The 26,142-nt window shown below is 38.6% G+C and overlaps 1 protein-coding gene across 1 annotated transcript in view; it reads right to left on the reverse strand.

Annotated features, from left to right (window-relative positions):
- Positions 1-2,551: 2,551 nt before the first annotated feature.
- Positions 2,552-26,142, reverse strand: part of LOC123751546 (zinc finger protein 708-like) — a 29,891-nt gene continuing 6,300 nt past the window's right edge. Inside the window, exons 2-7 of the mRNA XM_069309381.1 lie at positions 20,688-20,768; positions 18,276-18,356; positions 15,875-15,944; positions 12,668-12,952; positions 11,279-11,419; positions 2,552-2,688 (exon numbers count right to left, since the gene is read on the reverse strand). Coding sequence (XP_069165482.1) covers positions 2,552-2,688; positions 11,279-11,419; positions 12,668-12,952; positions 15,875-15,944; positions 18,276-18,356; positions 20,688-20,768 — 795 coding nt within the window. The remainder of the gene's footprint in view (positions 2,689-11,278; positions 11,420-12,667; positions 12,953-15,874; positions 15,945-18,275; positions 18,357-20,687; positions 20,769-26,142) is intronic.

Here is a 26,142-nt window from a genome sequence, read left to right on the forward strand (position 1 = left end):
CCTCGTCGTTGTCGAGAGGAACTGGTGTAGGGTCCATGCTGGGAGAACAGTTGAGCGGGCTAAACTTCTGTGTTTACGACTCGCTGGGCAGCAGTGAGTCGTTATGTAAGAGCAGCTGCTGGCTTGTGAAAGGGGCCCATGCCGTCTCCGTCCCGGTTTATATAACCTCTGGTCAATGCGCGCGCAGCTTGGAGCGGTTAAAGTCGGCTTCCAGACATACGTTTTCTTCCACTCAGAAAACCCACCGTTTTTGGGAAACAGTGTTCTATATATCCACCCAAGAGGTAGCTACTATTTATATCCACCTAAGAGGTAGCTGATATTTATATCCACCCAAGAGGTAGCTACTATTTATATCTACCCAATCTCATTCAAATATATGTTTAACCTCCGCTTCAAACAATCAATTAATACTACTTCTATTATGTTACGCGAACCCTGTTACCGAACAAGTATTTACTCTGGTCTTTCATAAATCGAAACTTATCAAATTTATACCATTGTGTTCTGTTCTGTCTTGTGTTGATACTTTCATTACCCTATTACTATCCCTTTTGTTATGGACATTCATCCAATTGTACACCTCTATCCTGTCACCCTTAATTCTTCACCTTTCTAAAGAATGTAATATAAGCTACGTCGATCTCTATTTTTTCGGGCTCACCATAGCCCGTACTACATGGACACTTCGTTCTGAGTAGCTAAATCTAAAACAACAACATTTTTTTTTTTGCAGGATAAGAACATAGGAACAAATGTAACTGCAGAAGGCCTATTGGCCCATACTGGGCAGCTCCTATTTATATCCACCCAATCCCACTCATATACATGTCTAACCAGCGCTTGAAACAATCGAGGGACCCCACCTCCACTACGTTTCCCAGTAGTTGGTTCCACAAATTAACAACCCTATTACCGAACCAGAATTTACCCAAGTCTTTTCTAAATCTAAGCTTATCCAATTTACACGCATTGTTTCGTGTACCTTATTATTATCCCCTTTGTTATGTCCATTCATTCACTTGAAAACCTCTATCATGTCACCCTAACTCTTCGCATTTCCAGTGAATGCAATTTAAGCTTTGTTAATCTTTCTTCACATGAAAGATTTCTAATTTGGGGAATTAATTTTGTCAGATTACGCTGGCCATGTTCAAGTGAATTTATATCCATTCTAGAGTACGGCGACCAAAACTGAACTACATAATCTAAACGGGGCCTAACCAGAGCAAGATATAGCTGAAGAACCACACCAGGTGTCTTGTTACTAACGCTTCGATAAATAAATTCCAGTATCCTATTTGCCTTATTACGAACATTCATGCATTTATTTGTTTGGAACATTTGTGCATTGATCCTTTGGTTTTAAATTCTTACTGATCATAACTCCCAGGTCCCTTTCGCAATCCGACTTCGCAATTTCAGCACCATCTTGCTCGTATCTTGTAACTCTATCATCATTACCTAGACTCAAAACTTTACATTTATCAGCATTAAACTGCATCTGCCAATCTTTTGACCATTTCAAAACCCTATTTAGATCAACTTGAAGTGATAGTGAGTCGTCTTCCGTGTTAATTTCCCTACCGAATTTTGTATCATCGGCAAATTTGCAAATGTTGCAACTTAAACCTGAATCTAAATCATTTATATAAATATTATAAACAACAGAGGTCCCAATACAGAGCCTTGAGGCGTTCCACTTACAACATTATCCCACTCTGACTTAACACCATGCACACTGACTCTGTTTCCTTTGGTATAGCCATACACTATTCCCTCTTAATATAGCACCCCCAATACCATGAGCCTCTATCTTTTTAATCAGTATTTCATGTGGCATTGTATCAAAAACTTTACTAAAGTCAAGGTACACAACATCGCAAACCTTACCACTATCAACTGCCTCAACTATGCTAGAATAAAAAGATAACAATTTTGTTACACATGAACGGCCATTTGTTAAACCATATTGTGACTCGTTTATTAATTAGTTTTTTCAAGGTGAAAACGAATGGTTGCAAATATCGATTCAAGTAACTTTCCCACAATAGACGTTAGGCTAATTGGCCGATAGTTTGACGCAAGTGATCTATCTCCATTCTTAAAAATTGGCACTACATTAGCAATCTTCTACGACTCTGGCAATCTGCCTGACTCTAATGATTTATTAAATATAGTAGACAATGGATCGCGAAGCTCGTCTTTGCATTCATTAAGCACCCTGGTAAACACTTTATCCGGTCCAGGGGATTTGCTTGGTTTGTGTTTTTCTATTTGTTTAATAATATCATCCCTGGTAACTGTTAAACTAATCAACCAGTCCTCGTCCCCACCCACATAGACTTGTTCGGCTAAAGGAATAGAGTTAAGTTCTTTTTAGTAAATACAGAGATTAAATATATATTAAAAATACTACTCATCTCTTCGTCATTATCCGTTATCGGACCTATCTCGGTTTATAATAGACCTATCCTTTCCATATCCTTTTTTCGATATAACTGACAAAAAACCTTTAGGATTTGCCTTTGCTTGGCCTGCTATACGAACTTCATAGTTTCTTCTTGCTCTCCTGTAATCTCTTTTTACACCTTGCGCAAGGTGCACCTTGCTCTTCCTCAGGTTCTTCCTCATCATCACTGCCTAGCACCATGTCAGTATCAGTAGCAATCACTCTTCTATTCGCTCCTGTAAGAGAACACGTTACAAGAATACGAGAGTTACAACATACGAGCTAGATGGTGCTGAGATTGCGAAGTTGGATTGCGAAAGGGATCTGGGAGTTATGATTAGTAAGAATTTAAAACAAAAGGATCAAAGCATGAATATTCGTAATAAGGCAAATAGGAAACTAGGATTTATTAATCGAAGCGTTAGTAACAAGACACCTGGTGTGGTTCTTCAGCTATATCTTGCTCTGGTTAGGCCCCATTTAGATTATGCAGTTCAGTTTCGGTCGCCGTACTATAGAATGGATATAAATTCACTTGAACGTTTCCAGCGTAGGATGACCAAGTTAATTCCCCAAATTAGAAATCTTTCATATGAAGAAAGATTAACAAAGCTGAAATTGCATTCACTGGAAAGGCAAAGAGTTAGGGGTGACATAATAGAGATTTACAAGTGGATGAATGGACACAAGAAAGGGGATATTAATAGGGTATTAAAATTATCACCACAAGACAGAACATAAGAACAAAGGTAACTGCAGAAGGCCTATTGGCCCATACGAGGCAGCTCCTATTTAATATCCTATTAATATCTCCTTTGTTATGTCCATTCATCCACTTGTAAACCTGTATCATGTCACCCCTAACTCTTCGCCTTTCCAGTGAATGCATTTAAGCTTTGTTAATCTATCTTCATATGAAAGATTTCTAATTTGGGGAATTAACTTGGTCATCCTATGCTGGAAACGTTCAAGTGAATTTATATCCATTCTATAGTACGCCGACCAAAACTGAACTGCTTAATCTAAATGGGGCCTAACCAGAGCAAGATATAGCTGAAGAACCACACCAGGTGTTTTGTTACTAACGCTTCGATTAATAAATCCCAGTGTCCTATTTGCCTTATACATATATACATATATATATACATATATATACATATTTGCCTATTTGCCTTATACATATACAAAACGCTAAATTGTAATGCCAATCCTGATCTCAAAAGCTTCATAGAAGGTTGTAACAGAACCCATGAGCATCACACCAGAAATAAATACAGTTTTGATATTCCTAGAGTACGACTTAATCAAACCAGAAATGCTCTACAAATCAAGGGGCCCAGAATGTGGAATGACCTTCCCAACCATGTTAAAGACAGTACCTCTCTCAACCAGTTTAAGTTAAAAACTAAACACTACCTAATAAATTCCCTGTAACCTACCTCACTCCTCTATTGTCAACCCATGTCCGTTATTTTCTTTTTTTTAATCAACACTGTTTGTCAACCTATTGTATTTGTGCTGCTTTTTCAGTCATGTTCCCCCTTTTTTTTATCTTTATTTGTATTTGTTCTCAACACTTTTTATTCTTTATGCTCAATTAGTATTAAGTTCTAGATATTAATGTTTTTCTTGCCCGAAACGCATTGCGTAATAGTGGCTTTAGGCATTGTATGTACTAGCTCTATCTATATATCAATCCATTAATGTAACATCACTTGTATGTATATACCTTATCTGAATAAACATCTGAATCTGAATCTGAATCTTATTACGAACATTCATGCATTGAACCTTTTGTTTAAAATTCTTACTTATCATAACTCCCAGATCCCTTTCGCAATTCGACTTCGCAGTCTTATCACCATCTAGCTCGTATCTTGTAACTCTATCATCAATATATGTTTATGGAGAAACACATTGGCAAAATGATCAGAAAGAGAAGGGGCCTCAAAATAACAATTCACTTAGGGTATATTACACTAACAGTAGAAGTCTAAGAAACAAAATAAACGAGTTAAATGCTCTTATCTGTACAGAAGAAATAGATATTATTGCACTTACCGAAACGTGGATGACTGTAGAAAATAGAGAACTATTAGCTGAATATCAAATAAATGGATTTAAACTATTTCACACAGATAGATATATTAGACGAGGAGGGTGAATAGCCATATATGTTAGGGACAATTTGATATGTAGTCTCAAAGAGGGAATCAAATCTGAGCCACACACAGAAACTATTTGGATAGAATTAAACGAAAAAGCAAATATTATTATAATAGGAGTTATATATAGGCCACCAAATTTAGACAGAATGGAAGCAAAGCTTCTATGGATGAAATATCTAGAGCATCTAGATCTAACAGTATTTATGTCATGGATGACTTTAATTTTAGTGGAATGAACTGGGTGAACAAAACAGGGAATAATGAAGCAGAAGACTTCCTAGAATTAATTGACGATTGCTTTCTTATGCAACATATTTAGGAACCAACGCGGGGAAATAATATTTTAGATTTAGTGTTAACTAACAGGGAAACACAAATTAAGGAGATGGAAATAGGGAGTGAGCTAGGGAACAGTGATCATAAAGAAATCAGATTTAGCATTGAATGGAATAGATCTATAGGAGAAAATTCTGTTAAAGTGCCTGATTTTCGAAAAGCTGATTTCAATAGCCTAAGAATTTTTTGGGGTCAAAATGATTGGAATGTCTTGGGGATGGGGTGTGGGCTAGACGTGAACCCAGCGACAGGTGACGTAAAACGGGATTTCGATGTGGATTCAAAATATAACCTATTTAAAAATATTCTAAGCAAAGCCCAGGAACGTAGTATACCATATAAATTCGTAGTGCATCTAGTGCATTATAAAAACCCATTCACTCAGGCATACAAGAAGGTGATACGAGTCATTATTGACAAGAATTTTTTGCGAAGAAGGAAATTTTTGCGAAGAAGGAAATTACAGGAAAAAGATATGAAATAAAATGTGACCAACAACTCCTGGCCTTCTTAAGTGATTGTGGTATATCTGAAAACCGGAACCCAACCAATGCCAGTACTTAAAATAACTCTTTCAGTGCCTGAGCCTAACCTAACTTAATCTAACTTTGTCTAAGGTGCTGTCTCTGCCTTACCTTTTACCTAATGTTCTCTCATTCATATAATTTCCTAAATAATCCATCAAGTCTCCATGCACTTATGCAAGCATCTACCTCAGTTTCATTGTAAAATTTTACTCTTAAATCTAATCTTACCCTATTCCAATTATATTTTAAATTTATTTGTATTGATCTATATCATTTATTGAAATCAATTATTGATCTCATTTTTGTTCTTTTAATTAAATTCATACTAATTATAAGTTAAAACTAAGCTTACTAAAAATTTTTATCTTTAAGATTATTTTACTTTACAATTATCATTTGTCAAATTTTTTTATACATTCATCTTGTCAGTCTCTACTGATTTTTTGTTCTCTCCACCAAACTTGTGTATCCTCCATGGCTATCTAGTGACCTTAATTCTACCTCTAATTGTTTCAATTCTTTTGTTTACTTGCATTTATTGTTGTGTTTTGCCATAATTATTCTCTAATTTAGCAGACTCAATACTTTGTAAGCTCTTATTGTATTGTTATATTATTATATTGTTGTGTTTTGCTATAATTACTTTCTATTTTACAGCAGATTTGCTTTCATCTGTTCCTGTAACTGCTCATCTTATTGTATCGTGACATTCTTATCTATATTGATATATATTATCTATCTATTGTTACTTACAGTGTACCTGAGAGCACTTGTAAGCAATCTACCTCATTTTTCATTTTTGATCAATTTGTTTTTGTATTGCTTAGTCTTGTTTATATTTTTGTTTTGTATATCTATATCTTGTGTTTTGTATAGTTCATGTTTATATGTTTTTTCTTTAATCTCATTTATTACCTAGGTTGCCTAGCCTAGCCATACTCCCTTACTCCATTGTACCCCTGTAAGCCCCTTTTGTGGTTGTTTTGCACAGTATTGTGTACATTTTTGTTTTGTTTTTGTTTTTCCCTATTTTATAGCTTATTTCTACCTTGTAATCTGCCTTTCTTTCCTTGTTTTTCCTGCATTCAGCTTTTTTTAATGCAGTCAAGTATAGACCCAGAACTTAATCTCTTATCCACTATCTATGACAATAATCACTTTAATGATCTAAATTGCAGATATTTTGCAGCACATGATGTAAACAATGTAGTAACTCATAATTACAATATCTCTGTAATCAATTTGAATGTTAGATCCCTAGGTAAACACTTCGATGATGTTAGTGCCTTGATTGAAGCTATTGACAACAAATTCTCTTTTATTATACTTACTGAAACATGGTTGAAAGAGGATACCACTCAACTCTTTAACATGCCTAACTACTCAGCAATTCACAACTGTCGTCAACTTCAGAGAGGTGGTGGCACTGCTCTTTACTACCACCAAGAACTAACATGCTTGAAAGAAATTAGAACTAGAGACTGCTATGGGGAGTATATCTTCGCCAGCTTCAGAGTCAAAGGTGCCGAGTCTGTCCTGTCTGTGGGTGCAGTTTATAGAATTCCTAACACTGATGTGTCCGAATTCAACTCAAACCTTAGAAATCTAATACTTGATAACAGACTGAACAAAAACCACCTAATTATTGCAGGGGACTTTAATATTGACCTCTGCGAGCCAGAACACCCTACTGCTGTTAGCTTCCTCAACTGTATGAACTCCTGCTTCCTCATACCCTTAATCACTAGACCTACTAGAATCACTGATAGCACTGCCATGACTCTAGATCACATCTGGACAAACATAACCTCTCCGCTTACTTCAGGTATAATCACCGATAGCACTACAGACCATTACCCCACATTTCTCTTAACTAACATTAGCAAACCACCTCTTGAGTCAAGAGAGATACGTTTTAGACTACACAATGAAACTGCTATAGACAATTTTATAACTGCTACTGATAATGTCAACTGGGAGTCCGAGTTAGGTAACATAGAGGACATCAACCTAGCAGTTCAATCTTTTCTTCAAAAAACTCTTAGCCTTTATAATACCCACTGTCCTATGCTTACAAAACAAGTCACAACCAAAAGGCTTAACAATCCCTGGCTTACAAAGGGAATACTTAAATCTATTAATAAAAAACATGACCTTGAGAAGAAGTATAGGTTAGGAATTGTCTCCAAAGAATTCTCAAAGAATTACTCATTATTGCTATCTAAGATAATTAGACGAGCCAAAACTAAATACTACGAAGATAAATTTACCCAAATAAAGAGCAACATTAAACAAACTTGGAGAACAATTTCACAAATATTGGGATCAAAGAAGTCTATAATTAACAAACCAACACTCCTGTCTAATAACGATGGTCAGCTTTCAGCCTCGGATTCTGCTATTGAGTTCAATAGGTTCTTCTCTTCCATTGGTTCATCCCTTGCTAATGATATTCCATCTTCCAGTACTGACATTAAGGACTATCTTACAGGTAACTATCCACAGTCTCTGTACGTAAAGCCTATTAATTCCACTGACGTCAATGAGATAATCCTTTCCCTTAAAACCAAGTCTGGTGCCCTTGAGGAGATACCAACTTTAATCTACAAAAAAGCCTCCAGATCTTTAGCCCCTGCTATTGCTTTGCTCTTCAACAAGTCACTTGAACTCCAAACCTTTCCAGATATTCTAAAAAAAGCGAGAGTAACGCCTGTCCACAAATGTGGTGATCTCACAGATGTTAACAACTACAGACCTATATCAATCCTGCCAAACTTGTCAAAAAATTTTGAAAAACTAATCTATAAGCAGCTTTACTCATATCTAGCCAAACTCAATATACTTAGCCCTTGCCAATATGGCTTCAGGCCCAAAAAAAGCACTAACGATGCACTTATTAGTATGCTTAACTCGATTCATACAGCTCTTGATCAAAATGAGTTCCCTGTTGGGTTATTTGTGGACCTGCGTAAAGCTTTCGATACTGTCAACCACCAAAACCTTCTTCTTAAATTACATCATTATGGTGTCAGAGGACACTCCCTACAATACCTCAAATCCTACCTTACTGACAGGCTCCAATGTGTTTCTGTGAATAATACAATTTCTCCCACACTACCCATCAACATTGGTGTTCCCCAGGGCAGCATACTTGGCCCTCTCCTCTTTCTCATCTATATTAATGACCTTCCAAATGCCTCCCAACACCTCAAACCAATTCTATTTGCTGATGACACAACCTTCATTTACTCCAGTCCTGATCCCCTTGCTCTAAATGCCACAGTAAATACTGAGCTTAATAAAGTCCATCTGTGGCTAACTGCCAACAAACTCACCCTTAACATTGACAAAACTTTCTATATTCTGTTTGGCAATAAATCCTCTAATCAAATAAATCTCAAAATAAACAATACCCAAATTTATAACAAATTAGATGGCAAATTCCTTGGCATTCTCATTGACCACAAGCTGAATTTCCAGGGACACATTCTAAACATATCAAAAAAAGTTTCAAAAACTGTGGGCATTCTTTCTAAGATCAGATATTATGTACCACGCCCTGCCCTGGTGACTCTCTATTACTCCCTTATCTATCCATATCTCAACTATGGTATTTGTGCTTGGGGCTCTACTACCCAAAATCACTTACGTCCTCTAATTACTCAACACAAAGCTGCTATTAGGACAATATCCAATTCTAGCCCCAGACATCACTCGGTACCCCTACTCAAATCTCTGAATATGTTAGACATTAAGTCACTGCACATTCTCTCATGTGCATTATACATATGTAAAACGCTAAACTATAATGCCAATCCTGATCTCAAAAGCTTCATAGAAGGTTGTAACAGAACCCATGAGCACCACACCAGAAATAAATACAGTTTTGATATTCCTAGAGTACGACTAAATCAAACCAGAAATGCTCTACAAATCAAGGGGCCCAGAATGTGGAATGACCTTCCCAACCATGTTAAAGACTGTACCTCTCTCAACCAGTTTAAGTTAAAAACGAAGCTATACCTAATAAATTCCATGTAACCCACCTTACCCCCCTGTTGTCAACCCATGTATATTTTTTGCTTTTTGTTTTTCAAATCAACGCTGTTTGAATGTAATTTTCTGTAATAATTTGTAATTGTATTTGTGCTGCTTTTTCAACAATGTTCCCCCCTCTTTTACCTCTATTTTTTATATGTACTCATCACATCTTTTCTTTTTACCCATTAGTTTTAAGCTGTAGTCATTAATGTTTTTCCTGCCCGAAACGCTTTGCGTAATAGTGGCTTTAGGCATTGTATGTACTAGCTCTATCTATAAAGCCAACAAACTTTGTAAATCTCTTTATGTATGTACCTTACCTAAATAAAGATTATTATTATTATTATTATAGAATTGTAAACCTTGCAGTGAAATGCGTCCGGGTCATTTATTATAACAACACTCGTAAAGCTTTCCTCATTATTTGAAATGACATGTCTGAGGTGTATTAACGCAGTAATAATGTTCTTGGTGTACTGATGCACTAACTATCAATACAAATGAAGCACTGGAGACTGAGCTCTGACATATATATACTACACTGGAGATACCACGAATACATTAAGTTTACACTTCATTTGCAAGACGGAGGTATTAAGCAACATTATTCTCAATACCACAACACCATCCTGAATCGCCATCACATAGTGAAAGATAAAACAGTAATCATTCGGATTACTGGAAGATATGGACAATTTTTAATAAATGATACTCAAACACCAGTAAATGTAACTGATATCAACACGAGCGAGGCAGATTTTGAAAGAGAAATTGACAATATGCCCATGCACTCAGCCCCAGGTCCAGACTCATGGAATTCAATATTTATAAAGAAATGCAAAGTGCCAGTAGCACAGGCACTCAGTATAGTGTGGAGGAAGAGCTTGGACACAGGGGAGATACCAGATGCGCTTAAAGCAGCAGACATTGCCCGTCTACACAAGGGTGGTAGCAAAGCACTGGCACAAAGAATTATAGACAAGTTGCACTAACGTCTCTCATAATAAAAGTATTTGAAAGAGTGATCAGGAGTCAAGTCACTAGATTCATGGAAACCAATGACCTCCACAATATAAGCCAACATGGATTTAGAGCTGGAAGATCATGCCTCTCACAGCTACTTGGCCACTATATCAAAATCACTGAGGAAAAACATGACGCGGATGTCGTATACACCAATTTTGCAAAGGCATTCGACAAATGTGACCATGGAGTGATTGCACACAAAATGGGGTCAATGGGTATAATTGGTAAAGTAGGACGCTGAATACTCAATTTCCTGTCGAACAGAACACAAAGAGTAACAGTCAATCAAGTAAAATCGTGTCCGAGCGCAGTTAAAAGCTCTGTACCTCAAGGTACAGTCCTTGCACTACTGCTGTTCCTTATTCTCATATCAGATATAGACAAAACACAAGTCACAGCTTCGTGTCATCCTTTGCAGATGATACAAAAATCAGCATGAAAATTACCTCTGCCGAAGACATTGATAAACTACAAACAGATATTAACAAAGTTTTCGATTGGGCAGCAGAAAATAACATGATGTTTAACGGTGATAAATTCCAGGTACTCAGATACGGCAAAAATGAGGATCCTAAACATAATACAGGGTGCAAAACACAATCGAATCTGCTCATAGTAGGAAAACAGCATGTCAAGGATTTGGGAATAATGATGTCCGACGACCTAACGTTTAGGGAGCATAACCAAGCAAGTATTGCGTCAGCCAGAAAAATGATAGGATGGATTACGAGAACCTTCAAGACCAGAGATCCCATCACAATGGTTGTACTCAAATTTGAAGTACAAATGGTTGTACTTCAAATCACTTGTGTTGTCCCGTCTTGAGCACTGCTCAGTACTCACTTCCCCCTTCAGAGCAGAAGAGATTGCTGAAATTGAGGGAATACAGAGAACATATACGGCACGCATAGACGAGATTAAGCACCTAAATTATCGTCTCAACGCTCTCCAAATTTACTCACTAGAAAGGAGACGAGAGAGATACCAAATAATATACACATGGAAAATAGTGGAAGGACAGGTCCCAGATCTGCACAGTAAAATAGCAACGTACTGGAATGAACGACATGGAAGAAAATGCAGAAGAGAACCAGTGAAGAGCAGAGGTGCCATGGGCACAATCAGAGAACACTGTATGAACATCAGAGGTCCACGGTTGTTCAACGTCCTACCTCTTCAAGAGGAAACTAGATTGTTTCCTTCAAGGAGTGCTGGACCAACCGGGCAGTGGGCCGCTCACAAGTCAAGTCTGGCACCGGCTGGGCTTGGGGAGTAGAACTCCCAGAATCCCATCAACCAGGTATCAAGTTAAGCTGCTAGATTTAGGACCTGCCCGAAACTCAATGCGTACAAGGCTTTACAAGAATCATCAATGCTATGTACTCTCCTAAGCCCAATGTACCTTGTTGTGTATATATAAATAAATAAATGTTAGATTTCAAAAATTCGAACACAGAAATCACAATAGCGTGATGCATCAAATGAACAAGGGCCGTGACGGGGATTCGAACCTACGTCCGAGAGAATCCCAGACGCTGCCTTAATCGACTAAGCTACATGGTTAAAAGAATTGCCATTCCCCCAGTCACTAAGCTACCTCATCGCCTTTACTTCATTCGTTATATTACCTGCTTACCTGTAGCAGTTCTTTATATTACTGGAGTCTTTTTATCCTGTAATTTTTTTTTTATATAATTTTAAAATAAGCTTTTTAGACTTACTGGAGTCTTACTTACTACAGTAAGTCTTGAAGACTTACTGGATATAGTATATAAATTAAGGTACACCCAATTCAAAGTTGTAGTGAAAAGAAACAGTAATAAAAAATAAAAAATGCAGAAATAAAAATACCTATTGATCTGAAACTTTTAATTTAGGTAATATTTTTTTTACACATAAGATGATCCCAAATCATTCACTGAGCATCCACTATTTTACACTTTCCGCTTCTTATTGTTTCGAGGAAACACTTCATCATCAAACTTCACTAACATGTCGTGGAATTGATGCCTTTTTCACTTTCTGCTTCTTGTTGCTCGCTTTGGCCTTGATTAGCTTTATCATTAAAGTGCACCAACATCTCTTCATATTTGAAAATTGACTAAATCTTTTCTCACACTCTTCACACCTGTGAGATGTATCACCTGTATGCACTCCTACACGTTTCTTATTTTCACGAAGACTGTAACTTTTGCCACAATCTTTACACTTATGAAGTTCATCCTTCAAATGTAGTAACATGTGTTTTTTCATATTGTGACGGTGTTTGAACTTTTTCGCACACTCAGGACACTCGTGACGTTTATCATCTGAATGTACTAACAAGTGTTGTTTCAAACTTGCAGGTGACTTGAACTTTTTTGCACACTCAGAACACTCGTAAGGCCTATCATCAGTATGTACTAAAAGGTGTTTTTAAAAGTTCCAGGGCCCTTAAATTTTTTTGCACACTCAGAACACTCGTAAGGCCTATCATCAGAATGTACTAACAAGTGTTGTTTCAAATTGCTAAGGTACCTGAATTTTCTTGAGCACTCGAGACACTCGTGAGGCTTATCAACAGTACGAATCATTACATTGGTTTCCATATCTCCAAGTTAATATGAAAGCGATTATGTTCCCGTAAGTTCAGGAATTGTTCAATATCTCCTGCAGATGATGATTCACAATAACGTGGCTGAAGAAATCTTGACCAAACTACACACCATAAGATGAGACGACGAAGTTTCTGCCCGTCCTGGACCGTTATGAAGTCGCTAGTGAAGAGGACATAAGAGGCACGGGCATATGTAAGACAAGAGTGAGGTGAAGAGCAGGTAACAAGAGGTGAAAGGTAAGAACAAGAGAAAAAGGGGGGAGGGGACACGGGTGGGATGGGTGAAGGAGAGATGAGAAAGTAAAAAAAAGAGAGGTAAGCTGATGAGAACATAAGGATGAAGGTAATTGCAGAAGGCCTATTGGCCCATACGAGGTAGCTGCTATATATATCCACCCAAGAGGTAGCAACTATTTATATCCACCCAAGAGGTAGCTACTATTTATATCCACCTAAGAGGTAGCTGATATTTATACCCACCCAAGAGGTAGCTACTATTTATATCTACCCAATCTCATTCAAATATGTTTAACCTCCGCTTCAAACAATCAATTAATACTACTTCTATTATGTTACGCGAACCCTGTTACCGAACAAGTATTTACTCTGGTCTTTCATAAATCGAAACTTATCAAATTTATACCATTGTGTTCTGTTCTGTCTTGTGTTGATACTTTCATTACCCTATTACTATACCTTTTGTTATGGACATTCATCCAATTGTACACCTCTATCCTGTCACCCTTAATTCTTCACCTTTCTAAAGAATGTAATATAAGCTATGTCGATCTCTATTTTTTCGGGCTCACCATAGCCCGTACTACATGGACACTTCGTTCTGAGTAGCTAAATCTAAAACAACAACATCTTTTTTTTGCAGGATAAGAACATAGGAACAAAGGTAACTGCAGAAGGCCTATTGGCCCATACTGGGCAGCTCCTATTTATATCCACCCAATCCCACTCATATACATGTCTAACCAGCGCTTGAAACAATAGAGGGACCCCACCTCCACTACGTTTCCCAGTAGTTGGTTCCACAAATTAACAACCCTATTACCGAACCAGAATTTACCCAAGTCTTTTCTAAATCTAAGCTTATCCAATTTACACGCATTGTTTCGTGTACCTTATTATTATCCCCTTTGTTATGTCCATTCATTCACTTGAAAACCTCTATCATGTCACCCCTAACTCTTCGCCTTTCCAGTGAATGCAATTTAAGCTTTGTTAATCTTTCTTCACATGAAAGATTTCTAATTTGGGGAATTAATTTTGTCAGCGTACGCTGGCCATGTTCAAGTGAATTTATATCCATTCTAGAGTACGGCGACCAAAACTGAACTACATAATCTAAACGGGGCCTAACCAGAGCAAGATATAGCTGAAGAACCACACCAGGTGTCTTGTTACTAACGCTTCGATAAATAAATTCCAGTATCCTATTTGCCTTATTACGAACATTCATGCATTTATTTGTTTGGAACATTCGTGCATTGATCCTTTGGTTTTAAATTCTTACTGATCATAACTCCCAGATCCCTTTCGCAATCCGACTTCGCAATTTCAGCACCATCTTGCTCGTATCTTGTAACTCTATCATCATTGCCTAGACTCAAAACTTTACATTTATCAGCATTAAACTGCATCTGCCAATCTTTTGACCATTTCAAAACCCTATTTAGATCAACTTGAAATGATAGTGAGTCGTCTTCCGTGTTAATTTCCCTACCGAATTTTGTATCATCGGCAAATTTGCAAATGTTGCAACTTAAACCTGAATCTAAATCATTTATATAATTATTATAAACAACAGAGGTCCCAATACAGAGCCTTGAGGCGTTCCACTTACAACATTATCCCACTCTGACTTAACACCATGCACACTGACTCTGTTTCCTTTGGTATAGCCATACACTATTCCCCTCTTAATATAGCACCCCCAATACCATGAGCCTCTATCTTTTTAATCTTTAACTTTACTAAAGTCAAGGTACACAACATCGCAAACCTTACCACTATCAACTGCCTCAACTACGCTAGAATAAAAAGATAACAATTTTTGTTACACGTGAACGGTCATTTGTTAAACCATATTGTGACTCGTTTATTAATTTGTTTTTTCAATGTGAAAACGAATGGTTGCAAATATCGATTCAAGTAACTTTCCCACAATAGACGTTAGGCTAATTGGCCGATAGTTTGACGCAAGTGATCTATCTCCATTCTTAAAAATTGGCGCTACATTAGCAATCTTCTACGACTCTGGCAATCTGCCTGACTCTAATGATTTATTAAATATAGTAGACAATGGATCGCGAAGCTCCTCTTTGCATTCTTTAAGCACCCTGGTAAACACTTTATCCGGTCAAGGGGATTTGCTTGGTTTGTGTTTTTCTATTTGTTTAATAATATCATCCCTGGTAACTGTTAAACTAATCAACCAGTCCTCGTCCCCACCCACATAGACTTGTTCGGCTAAAGGCATAGAGTTAAGTTCTTTTTAGTAAATACAGAGATTAAATATATATTAAAAATACTACTCATCTCTTCGTCATTATCCGTTATCGGACCTATCTCGGTTTTTAATAGACCTATCCTTTCCATATCCTTTTTTCGATATAACTGACAAAAAACCTTTAGGATTTGCCTTTGCTTGGCCTGCTATACGAACTCATAGTTTCTTCTTGCTCTCCTTATCTCTTTTTACACCTTGCGCAAGGTGCACCTTGCTCTTCCTCATCATCACTGCCTAGCACCATGTCAGTATCAGTAGCAACACCTTCTTCTATTCGCTTCTGTAAGAGAACACGTTACAAGAATATGAGAGTTACAAGATACGAGCTAGATGGTGCTGAGATTGCGAAGTTGGATTGCGAAAGGGATCTGGGAGTTATGATTAGTAAGAATTTAAAACAAAAGGATCAAAGCATGAATATTCGTAATAAGGCAAATAGGACACTAGGATTTATTAATCGAAGCGTTAGTAACAAGACACCGGGTGTTGTTCTTCAGCTATATCTTGCTCTGGTTAGGCCCCATTTAGATTATGCAGTTCAGTTTTGGTCGCCGTACTATAGAATGGATATAAATTCACTTGAACGTTTCCAGCGAAGGATGACTAAGTTAATTCCCCAAATTAGAAATCTTTCATATGAAGAAAGATTAACAAAGCTTAAATTGCATTCAATGGAAAGGCGAAGAGTTAGGGGTGACAAAATAGAGGTTTACAAGTGGATGAATGGACACAAGAAAGGGGATATTAATAGGGTATTAAAATTATCACCACAAGACAGAACATAAGAACAAAGGTAACTGCAGAAGGCCTATTGGCCCATACTGGGCAGCTCCTATTTATATCCACCCAATCCCACTCATATACATGTCTAACCAGCGCTTGAAACAATAGAGGGACCCCACCTCCACTACGTTTCCCAGTAGTTGGTTCCACAAATTAACAACCCTATTACCGAACCAGAATTTACCCAAGTCTTTTCTAAATCTAAGCTTATCCAATTTACACGCATTGTTTCGTGTACCTTATTATTATCCCCTTTGTTATGTCCATTCATTCACTTGAAAACCTCTATCATGTCACCCCTAACTCTTCGCCTTTCCAGTGAATGCAATTTAAGCTTTGTTAATCTTTCTTCACATGAAAGATTTCTAATTTTGGGGAATTAATTTTGTCAGCGTACGCTGGCCATGTTCAAGTGAATTTATATCCATTCTAGAGTACGGCGACCAAAACTGAACTACATAATCTAAACGGGGCCTAACCAGAGCAAGATATAGCTGAAGAACCACACCAGGTGTCTTGTTACTAACGCTTCGATAAATAAATTCCAGTATCCTATTTGCCTTATTACGAACATTCATGCATTTATTTGTTTGGAACATTCGTGCATTGATCCTTTGGTTTTAAATTCTTACTGATCATAACTCCCAGATCCCTTTCGCAATCCGACTTCGCAATTTCAGCACCATCTTGCTCGTATCTTGTAACTCTATCATCATTGCCTAGACTCAAAACTTTACATTTATCAGCATTAAACTGCATCTGCCAATCTTTTGACCATTTCAAAACCCTATTTAGATCAACTTGAAATGATAGTGAGTCGTCTTCCGTGTTAATTTCCCTACCGAATTTTGTATCATCGGCAAATTTGCAAATGTTGCAACTTAAACCTGAATCTAAATCATTTATATAATTATTATAAACAACAGAGGTCCCAATACAGAGCCTTGAGGCGTTCCACTTACAACATTATCCCACTCTGACTTAACACCATGCACACTGACTCTGTTTCCTTTGGTATAGCCATACACTATTCCCCTCTTAATATAGCACCCGCAATACCATGAGCCTCTATCTTTTTAATCTTTAACTTTACTAAAGTCAAGGTACACAACATCGCAAACCTTACCACTATCAACTGCCTCAACTACGCTAGAATAAAAAGATAACAATTTTTGTTACACGTGAACGGTCATTTGTTAAACCATATTGTGACTCGTTTATTAATTTGCTTTTTCAATGTGAAAACGAATGGTTGCAAATATCGATTCAAGTAACTTTCCCACAATAGACGTTAGGCTAATTGGCCGATAGTTTGACGCAAGTGATCTATCTCCATTCTTAAAAATTGGCGCTACATTAGCAATCTTCTACGACTCTGGCAATCTGCCTGACTCTAATGATTTATTAAATATAGTAGACAATGGATCGCGAAGCTCCTCTTTGCATTCTTTAAGCACCCTGGTAAACACTTTATCCGGTCAAGGGGATTTGCTTGGTTTGTGTTTTTCTATTTGTTTAATAATATCATCCCTGGTAACTGTTAAACTAATCAACCAGTCCTCGTCCCCACCCACATAGACTTGTTCGGCTAAAGGCATAGAGTTAAGTTCTTTTTAGTAAATACAGAGATTAAATATATATTAAAAATACTACTCATCTCTTCGTCATTATCCGTTATCGGACCTATCTCGGTTTTTAATAGACCTATCCTTTCCATATCCTTTTTTCGATATAACTGACAAAAAACCTTTAGGATTTGCCTTTGCTTGGCCTGCTATACGAACTTCATAGTTTCTTCTTGCTCTCCTTATCTCTTTTTACACCTTGCGCAAGGTGCACCTTGCTCTTCCTCATCATCACTGCCTAGCACCATGTCAGTATCAGTAGCAACACCTTCTTCTATTCGCTTCTGTAAGAGAACACGTTACAAGAATATGAGAGTTACAAGATACGAGCTAGATGGTGCTGAGATTGCGAAGTTGGATTGCGAAAGGGATCTGGGAGTTATGATTAGTAAGAATTAAAAACAAAAGGATCAAAGCATGAATATTCGTAATAAGGCAAATAGGACACTAGGATTTATTAATCGAAGCGTTAGTAACAAGACACCTGGTGTTGTTCTTCAGCTATATCTTGCTCTGGTTAGGCCCCATTTAGATTATGCAGTTCAGTTTTGGTCGCCGTACTATAGAATGGATATAAATTCACTTGAACGTTTCCAGCGAAGGATGACTAAGTTAATTCCCCAAATTAGAAATCTTTCTTATGAAGAAAGATTAACAAAGCTTAAATTGCATTCAATGGAAAGGCGAAGAGTTAGGGGTGACAAAATAGAGGTTTACAAGTGGATGAATGGACACAAGAAAGGGGATATTAATAGGGTATTAAAATTATCACCACAAGACAGAACATAAGAACAAAGGTAACTGCAGAAGTCCTATTGGCCCATACTGGGCAGCTCCTATTTATATCCACCCAATCCCACTCATATACATGTCTAACCAGCGCTTGAAACAATAGAGGGACCCCACCTCCACTACGTTTCCCAGTAGTTGGTTCCACAAATTAACAACCCTATTACCGAACCAGAATTTACCCAAGTCTTTTCTAAATCTAAGCTTATCCAATTTACACGCATTGTTTCGTGTACCTTATTATTATCCCCTTTGTTATGTCCATTCATTCACTTGAAAACCTCTATCATGTCACCCCTAACTCTTCGCCTTTCCAGTGAATGCAATTTAAGCTTTGTTAATCTTTCTTCACATGAAAGATTTCTAATTTTGGGGAATTAATTTTGTCAGCGTACGCTGGCCATGTTCAAGTGAATTTATATCCATTCTAGAGTACGGCGACCAAAACTGAACTACATAATCTAAACGGGGCCTAACCAGAGCAAGATATAGCTGAAGAACCACACCAGGTGTCTTGTTACTAACGCTTCGATAAATAAATTCCAGTATCCTATTTGCCTTATTACGAACATTCATGCATTTATTTGTTTGGAACATTCGTGCATTGATCCTTTGGTTTTAAATTCTTACTGATCATAACTCCCAGATCCCTTTCGCAATCCGACTTCGCAATTTCAGCACCATCTTGCTCGTATCTTGTAACTCTATCATCATTGCCTAGACTCAAAACTTTACATTTATCAGCATTAAACTGCATCTGCCAATCTTTTGACCATTTCAAAACCCTATTTAGATCAACTTGAAATGATAGTGAGTCGTCTTCCGTGTTAATTTCCCTACCGAATTTTGTATCATCGGCAAATTTGCAAATGTTGCAACGTAAACCTGAATCTAAATCATTTATATAATTATTATAAACAACAGAGGTCCCAATACAGAGCCTTGAGGCGTTCCACTTACAACATTATCCCACTCTGACTTAACACCATGCACACTGACTCTGTTTCCTTTGGTATAGCCATACACTATTCCCCTCTTAATATAGCACCCCCAATACCATGAGCCTCTATCTTTTTAATCTTTAACTTTACTAAAGTCAAGGTACACAACATCGCAAACCTTACCACTATCAACTGCCTCAACTACGCTAGAATAAAAAGATAACAATTTTTGTTACACGTGAACGGTCATTTGTTAAACCATATTGTGACTCGTTTATTAATTTGTTTTTTCAATGTGAAAACGAATGGTTGCAAATATCGATTCAAGTAACTTTCCCACAATAGACGTTAGGCTAATTGGCCGATAGTTTGACGCAAGTGATCTATCTCCATTCTTAAAAATTGGCACTACATTAGCAATCTTCTACGACTCTGGCAATCTGCCTGACTCTAATGATTTATTAAATATAGTAGACAATGGATCGCGAAGCTCCTCTTTGCATTCTTTAAGCACCCTGGTAAACACTTTATCCGGTCAAGGGGATTTGCTTGGTTTGTGTTTTTCTATTTGTTTAATAATATCATCCCTGGTAACTGTTAAACTAATCAACCAGTCCTCGTCCCCACCCACATAGACTTGTTCGGCTAAAGGCATAGAGTTAAGTTCTTTTTAGTAAATACAGAGATTAAATATATATTAAAAATACTACTCATCTCTTCGTCATTATCCGTTATCGGACCTATCTCGGTTTTTAATAGACCTATCCTTTCCATATCCTTTTTTCGATATAACTGACAAAAAACCTTTAGGATTTGCCTTTGCTTGGCCTGCTATACGAACTTCATAGTTTCTTCTTGCTCTCCTTATCTCTTTTTACACCTTGCGCAAGGTGCACCTTGCTCTTCCTCATCATCACTGCCTAGCACCATGTCAGTATCAGTAGCAACACCTTCTTCTATTCGCTTCTGTAAGAGAACACGTTACAAGAATATGAGAGTTACAAGATACGAGCTAGATGGTGCTGAGATTGCGAAGTTGGATTGCGAAAGGGATCTGGGAGTTATGATTAGTAAGAATTTAAAACAAAAGGATCAAAGCATGAATATTCGTAATAAGGCAAATAGGACACTAGGATTTATTAATCGAAGCGTTAGTAACAAGACACCTGGTGTTGTTCTTCAGCTATATCTTGCTCTGGTTAGGCCCCATTTAGATTATGCAGTTCAGTTTTGGTCGCCGTACTATAGAATGGATATAAATTCACTTGAACGTTTCCAGCGAAGGATGACTAAGTTAATTCCCCAAATTAGAAATCTTTCATATGAAGAAAGATTAACAAAGCTTAAATTGCATTCAATGGAAAGGCGAAGAGTTAGGGGTGACAAAATAGAGGTTTACAAGTGGATGAATGGACACAAGAAAGGGGATATTAATAGGGTATTAAAATTATCACCACAAGACAGAACATAAGAACAAAGGTAACTGCAGAAGGCCTATTGGCCCATACGAGGCAGCTCCTATTTAATATCCTATTAATATCTCCTTTGTTATGTCCATTCATCCACTTGTAAACCTCTATCATGTCACCCCTAACTCTTCGCCTTTCCAGTGAATGCATTTAAGCTTTGTTAATCTATCTTCATATGAAAGATTTCTAATTTGGGGAATTAACTTGGTCATCCTATGCTGGAAACGTTCAAGTGAATTTATATCCATTCTATAGTACGGCGACCAAAACTGAACTGCATAAGCTTAATGGGGCCTAACCAGAGCAAGATATAGCTGAAGAACCACACCAGGTGTTTTGTTACTAACGCTTCGATTAATAAATCCCAGTGTCCTATTTGCCTTATTACGAACATTCATGCATTGAACCTTTTGTTTTAAATTCTTACTTATCATAACTCCCAGATCCCTTTCGCTATTCGACTTCGCAATCTTATCACCATCTTGCTCGTATCTTGTAACTCTATCATCAATATATGTTTATGGAGAAACACATTGGCAAAATGATCAGAAGAGAAGGGGCAGCAAAATAACAATTGCACTGCACTGCAATTGCAGTGCAATTGCACTGTCACTGCACATTCTCTCATGTGTACTATACATATACAAAACGCTAAATTGTAATGCCAATCCTGATCTCAAAAGCTTCATAGAAGGTTGTAACAGAACCCATGAGCACCACACCAGAAATTAATACAGTTTTGATATTCCTAGAGTACGACTTAATCAAACCAGAAATGCTCTACAAATCAAGGGGCCCAGGATGTGGAATGACCTTCCCAACCATGTTAAAGACAGTACCTCTCTCAACCAGTTTAAGTTAAAAACGAAGCTATACCTAATAAATTCCCTGTAACCTACCTTACCTCTCTATTGTCAACCCATGTATGTTTTTTTTTGTTTTTTTTTTGTTTTACAATTCAACGCTGTTTTAATGTAATTTTCTGTAATAATTTGTAATTGTATTTGTGCTGTTTTTTCAACAATGTTCCCCCCTCTTTTACCTCTATTTTTATTTGTACTCAACGCATTTTTTTCTTTTTACCCATTAGTTTTAAGCTTTAGTCAGTAGTGTTTTTTCCTGCCCGAAACGCTTTGCGTAATAGTGGCTTTAGGCATTGTATGTACTAGCTCTTATCTATAAAGCCAACAAACTTTGTAAAATCTCTTTATGTATGTACCTTTGCCTAAATAAAAATTATTATTATTATTATTATTATTATTATTAATTCACTTGGGGTATATTACACTAACAGTAGAAGTCTAAGAAACAAAATAAACGAGTTAAATGCTCTTATCTGTACAGAAGAAATAGATATTATTGCACTTACCGTAACGTGGATGAATGTAGAAAATAGAGAACTATTAGCTGAATATCAAATAAATGGATTTAAACTATTTCACACAGATAGATATATTATATGAATAGGGGGAGTAGCCATATATGTTAGGGACAATTTGATATGTAGTCTCAAAGAGGGAATCAAATCTGAGCCACACTCAGAAACTATTTGGATAGAATTAAACGAAAAAGCAAATATTATTATAATAGGAGTTATATATAGGCCACCAAATTTAGACAGAATGGAAGCAAAGCTTCTATGGATGAAATATCTAGAGCATCTAGATCTAACAGTATTTATGTCATGGATGACTTTAATTTTAGTGGAATAAACTGGGTGAACAAAACAGGGAATAATGAAGCAGAAGACTTCCTAGAATTAATTGACGATTGCTTTCTTATGCAACATATTTAGGAACCAACGCGGGGAAATAATATTTTAGATTTAGTGTTAACTAACAGGGAAACACAAATTAAGGAGATGGAAATAGGGAGTGAGCTAGGGAACAGTGATCATAAAGAAATCAGATTTAGCATTGAATGGAATAGATCTATAGGAGAAAATTCTGTTAAAGTGCCTGATTTTCGAAAAGCTGATTTCAATAGCCTATGGATTTTTTGGGGTCAAAATGATTGGAATGTCTTGGGGATGGGGTGTGGGCTAGACGTGAACCCAGCGACAGGTGACGTAAAACGGGATTTCGATGTGGATTCAAAATATAACCTATTTAAAAATATTCTAAGCAAAGCCCAGGAACGTAGTATTGTTACGGCCCTCTCGGGACGCAACGGGGTTCTTACTCTGATGTTGTTAGAGGAAGATATATATCCGTTCCCAAGCCAGTAGTTGCTATCAAGGGATGTGATCCGTGACGCAAGTAACTTAAAGGGGGAAGGGAAAGAAAGTTAAGAACTTAAGATTATAATTCACCATCACCAAATAAATAAATAAGATATAAAGAGTGCACAGGGGGAGGGGTATAAACACTTATTTACAGGGGAAATACACTGTAGTCTTCTGCTGAAGACTATGGATCCTCGCTCTCGGTGCTAAATCCTCGGTGCTTCTTCCTGGCCTCACAACGAATCCTCTAGGAAGCTGAGCCTACCCTGGCCACATGTCAGCCAAAACACAGGTCCACTGGGGACACCGCCGTGGAGGCCGTCAACCACACGTCCAGCTGGTCTGCTGGCAGGTTCCGGATCAGCAAGGCTGGTCAGGCCACTCCACGAACGTTATAAGGGGAACGCCCTAGACAGGAGCCTCGTGTGACACCACAAATCACTCTCCTGTCCTCAATACCCCAGTGAATGATCGTCTCCAACAGTCGGTCCCGGGTAATCCTTTTACTGCCACTCCACTGGCAGGGTAACACACCACAGTGTTCTTCCGGGGGGACGACTTCACAACTGCTGCAGCAAAGTACAAGGTATGGAGACGGCTGCCTCGGGTAGACTGACTCAACTCCCATCACAGCAGTCCCAGGTCGACTCTGTAAGCAGACACGTCATCAATAACAGGGACACACTAAGGCACCTCACTTACAGGTTCAGACACAAACGCCCACCTATCCACTCCATAGATGGCGCTGGTGTCTGAGCACCACCTCACCAGAGGTCAGCAGCGGCTGTGTGGAGCGCTGAACAGGACTGGAAACTGGCCCTTGTGGCCGGTATTCGCCGTCCTCACTAGGTGTCGTCGTCCGTTTGGCGGGGGTTTCGGGAGCTGACCCACAGATGGCGCGGTCGTCACTGCTCCGGGCTCGGACTCTGGATCCGGGTTTGTAACACCTCCCCACCAAAAAGAATTTGGTTTGGGGTTCTATAAAGAGAAACACAAACCAAATTAGTACGACGACACAACTCCAAATGGACACACATGCTCTATAATCTGGAATGGCGAGGCTGTCTCGTCCACAGAACTGTACTGAGGAAAAACCCTGGCACAAAGGGAGCTTGAAAATGGCAGGCGATGACCTGCCTGATGTAATCTTCCACATCTCCACTGCGATGTCAAGCAGGGGCTTCATCTCACATCTCTCAAGTAAGGATTGGTGTGGACACGATGAGGGGCGACTCTCGACACTTCCCTGTGTCGTGGCACCGATGATGGCTGATCACAGACGGCATTTCTGGTACCGGTCCGACGGTCCTTCAGGGAGACAGGAACCTGGAATACAGGGGTCTGATAATTCAGAGTGACAGCGACAGTGGGCAAGTCAGTACTTACAGCATACGCCTCTACTAAGCTCACACCTAGTTCCAACAGGGCTGCTTGCACACCGAAGACGGCATTCGCTCTGCCCCCGTCAGGTCGACCAACGTTCCGCATAACGCTGTATTGAGGCTCAGAAGTCACGCGGGGGGTGTCAACCTGTCTGAAACAGTCACTCATATTATCATTTTTCGTACCTCCTGTATCAACCATCACCTTCCCAGGTCCCTTCTTCAACTGCAACACTTGCAGTGTAAATCTCTAATCCCTGGGACCTCTTCACGATGTTCATGGGAGCCATCATTCGTCGGGTCGTCCACCGGTCCTCACTGAGAGCACATACGAGAATCAAAAATACCGCTAAGAAACATTTGGTTACCTGAGGAATAAGTTTCCTGAGCCTGTAATGTCCATAACCGGCTATATCCATTAGCCTGGTTTGGATCGAAGAGGGCTCTAGAACCTTCGCACATACCTCACATACCTCTGACGTCTGGGGAATCTCTGGTCGGTTCAATGAACGCTGTACCTTGCCATACCGCAAGTACACGTCCGCCTTCGCTCCAGACTCGTTAGTATCCGTGGGTGCCTGCACACAAGGCCTCTCTTCTAGCTCAGGTACTTCTGCCATCGTAACCTCATGTTTCTTGGCGAGAGAAAAATCAGGAGACACTGCTAGAACGTTCTCAATCTGTAGGCGAGAGGACAAATTAAACATAGTTACATCCGGGTCTGTCTTTATCTGGACATTAACATTGCCTGTAGACACCTCTGACCGTACTGTTCTGGCTGACTCGTCCGCTATCTTGGGATGATTGGTGCTCCAATCGGTCACCAAGTCGTTGGCTAGTACCACGTCAATCCCAGTCACAGGGAGGGTATCGACTACTGCCAACGCACATGTGCCGCTGAAATAAGGCGCGTCGAGATGTACTGGCACTAAGGGGGCGATGTACTGCGTCCTAGGAAACCCAACCAGGACAACCTCTGGTCTCCCATCCATACTTACTCCCTCGGGTAACGAGCTCTTCACGATCAGGGACTGGGCTGCTCCACTATCTCTGAGCACTACAACTGATCTACCAGTATGATCACTCGATACATACCCGCCTGAAGTGTGAGGGGAAAACAACCTGGGTTCTTCCTGCGTAGTCGTCGACTGGCTTCCTGCTGGTGGTGTAACACAGCACATCATCATCACCTCCCTACGTGCGCTGCCACCTCTTCTGCCTTGGCACCTAGCAGCTACATGCCCTTTCTGCCCACAAGTCCAGCA

The sequence above is a fragment of the Procambarus clarkii genome, chromosome 65 (genome assembly GCF_040958095.1).
Source record: "Procambarus clarkii isolate CNS0578487 chromosome 65, FALCON_Pclarkii_2.0, whole genome shotgun sequence".
Lineage (NCBI taxonomy): Eukaryota > Metazoa > Arthropoda > Malacostraca > Decapoda > Cambaridae > Procambarus > Procambarus clarkii.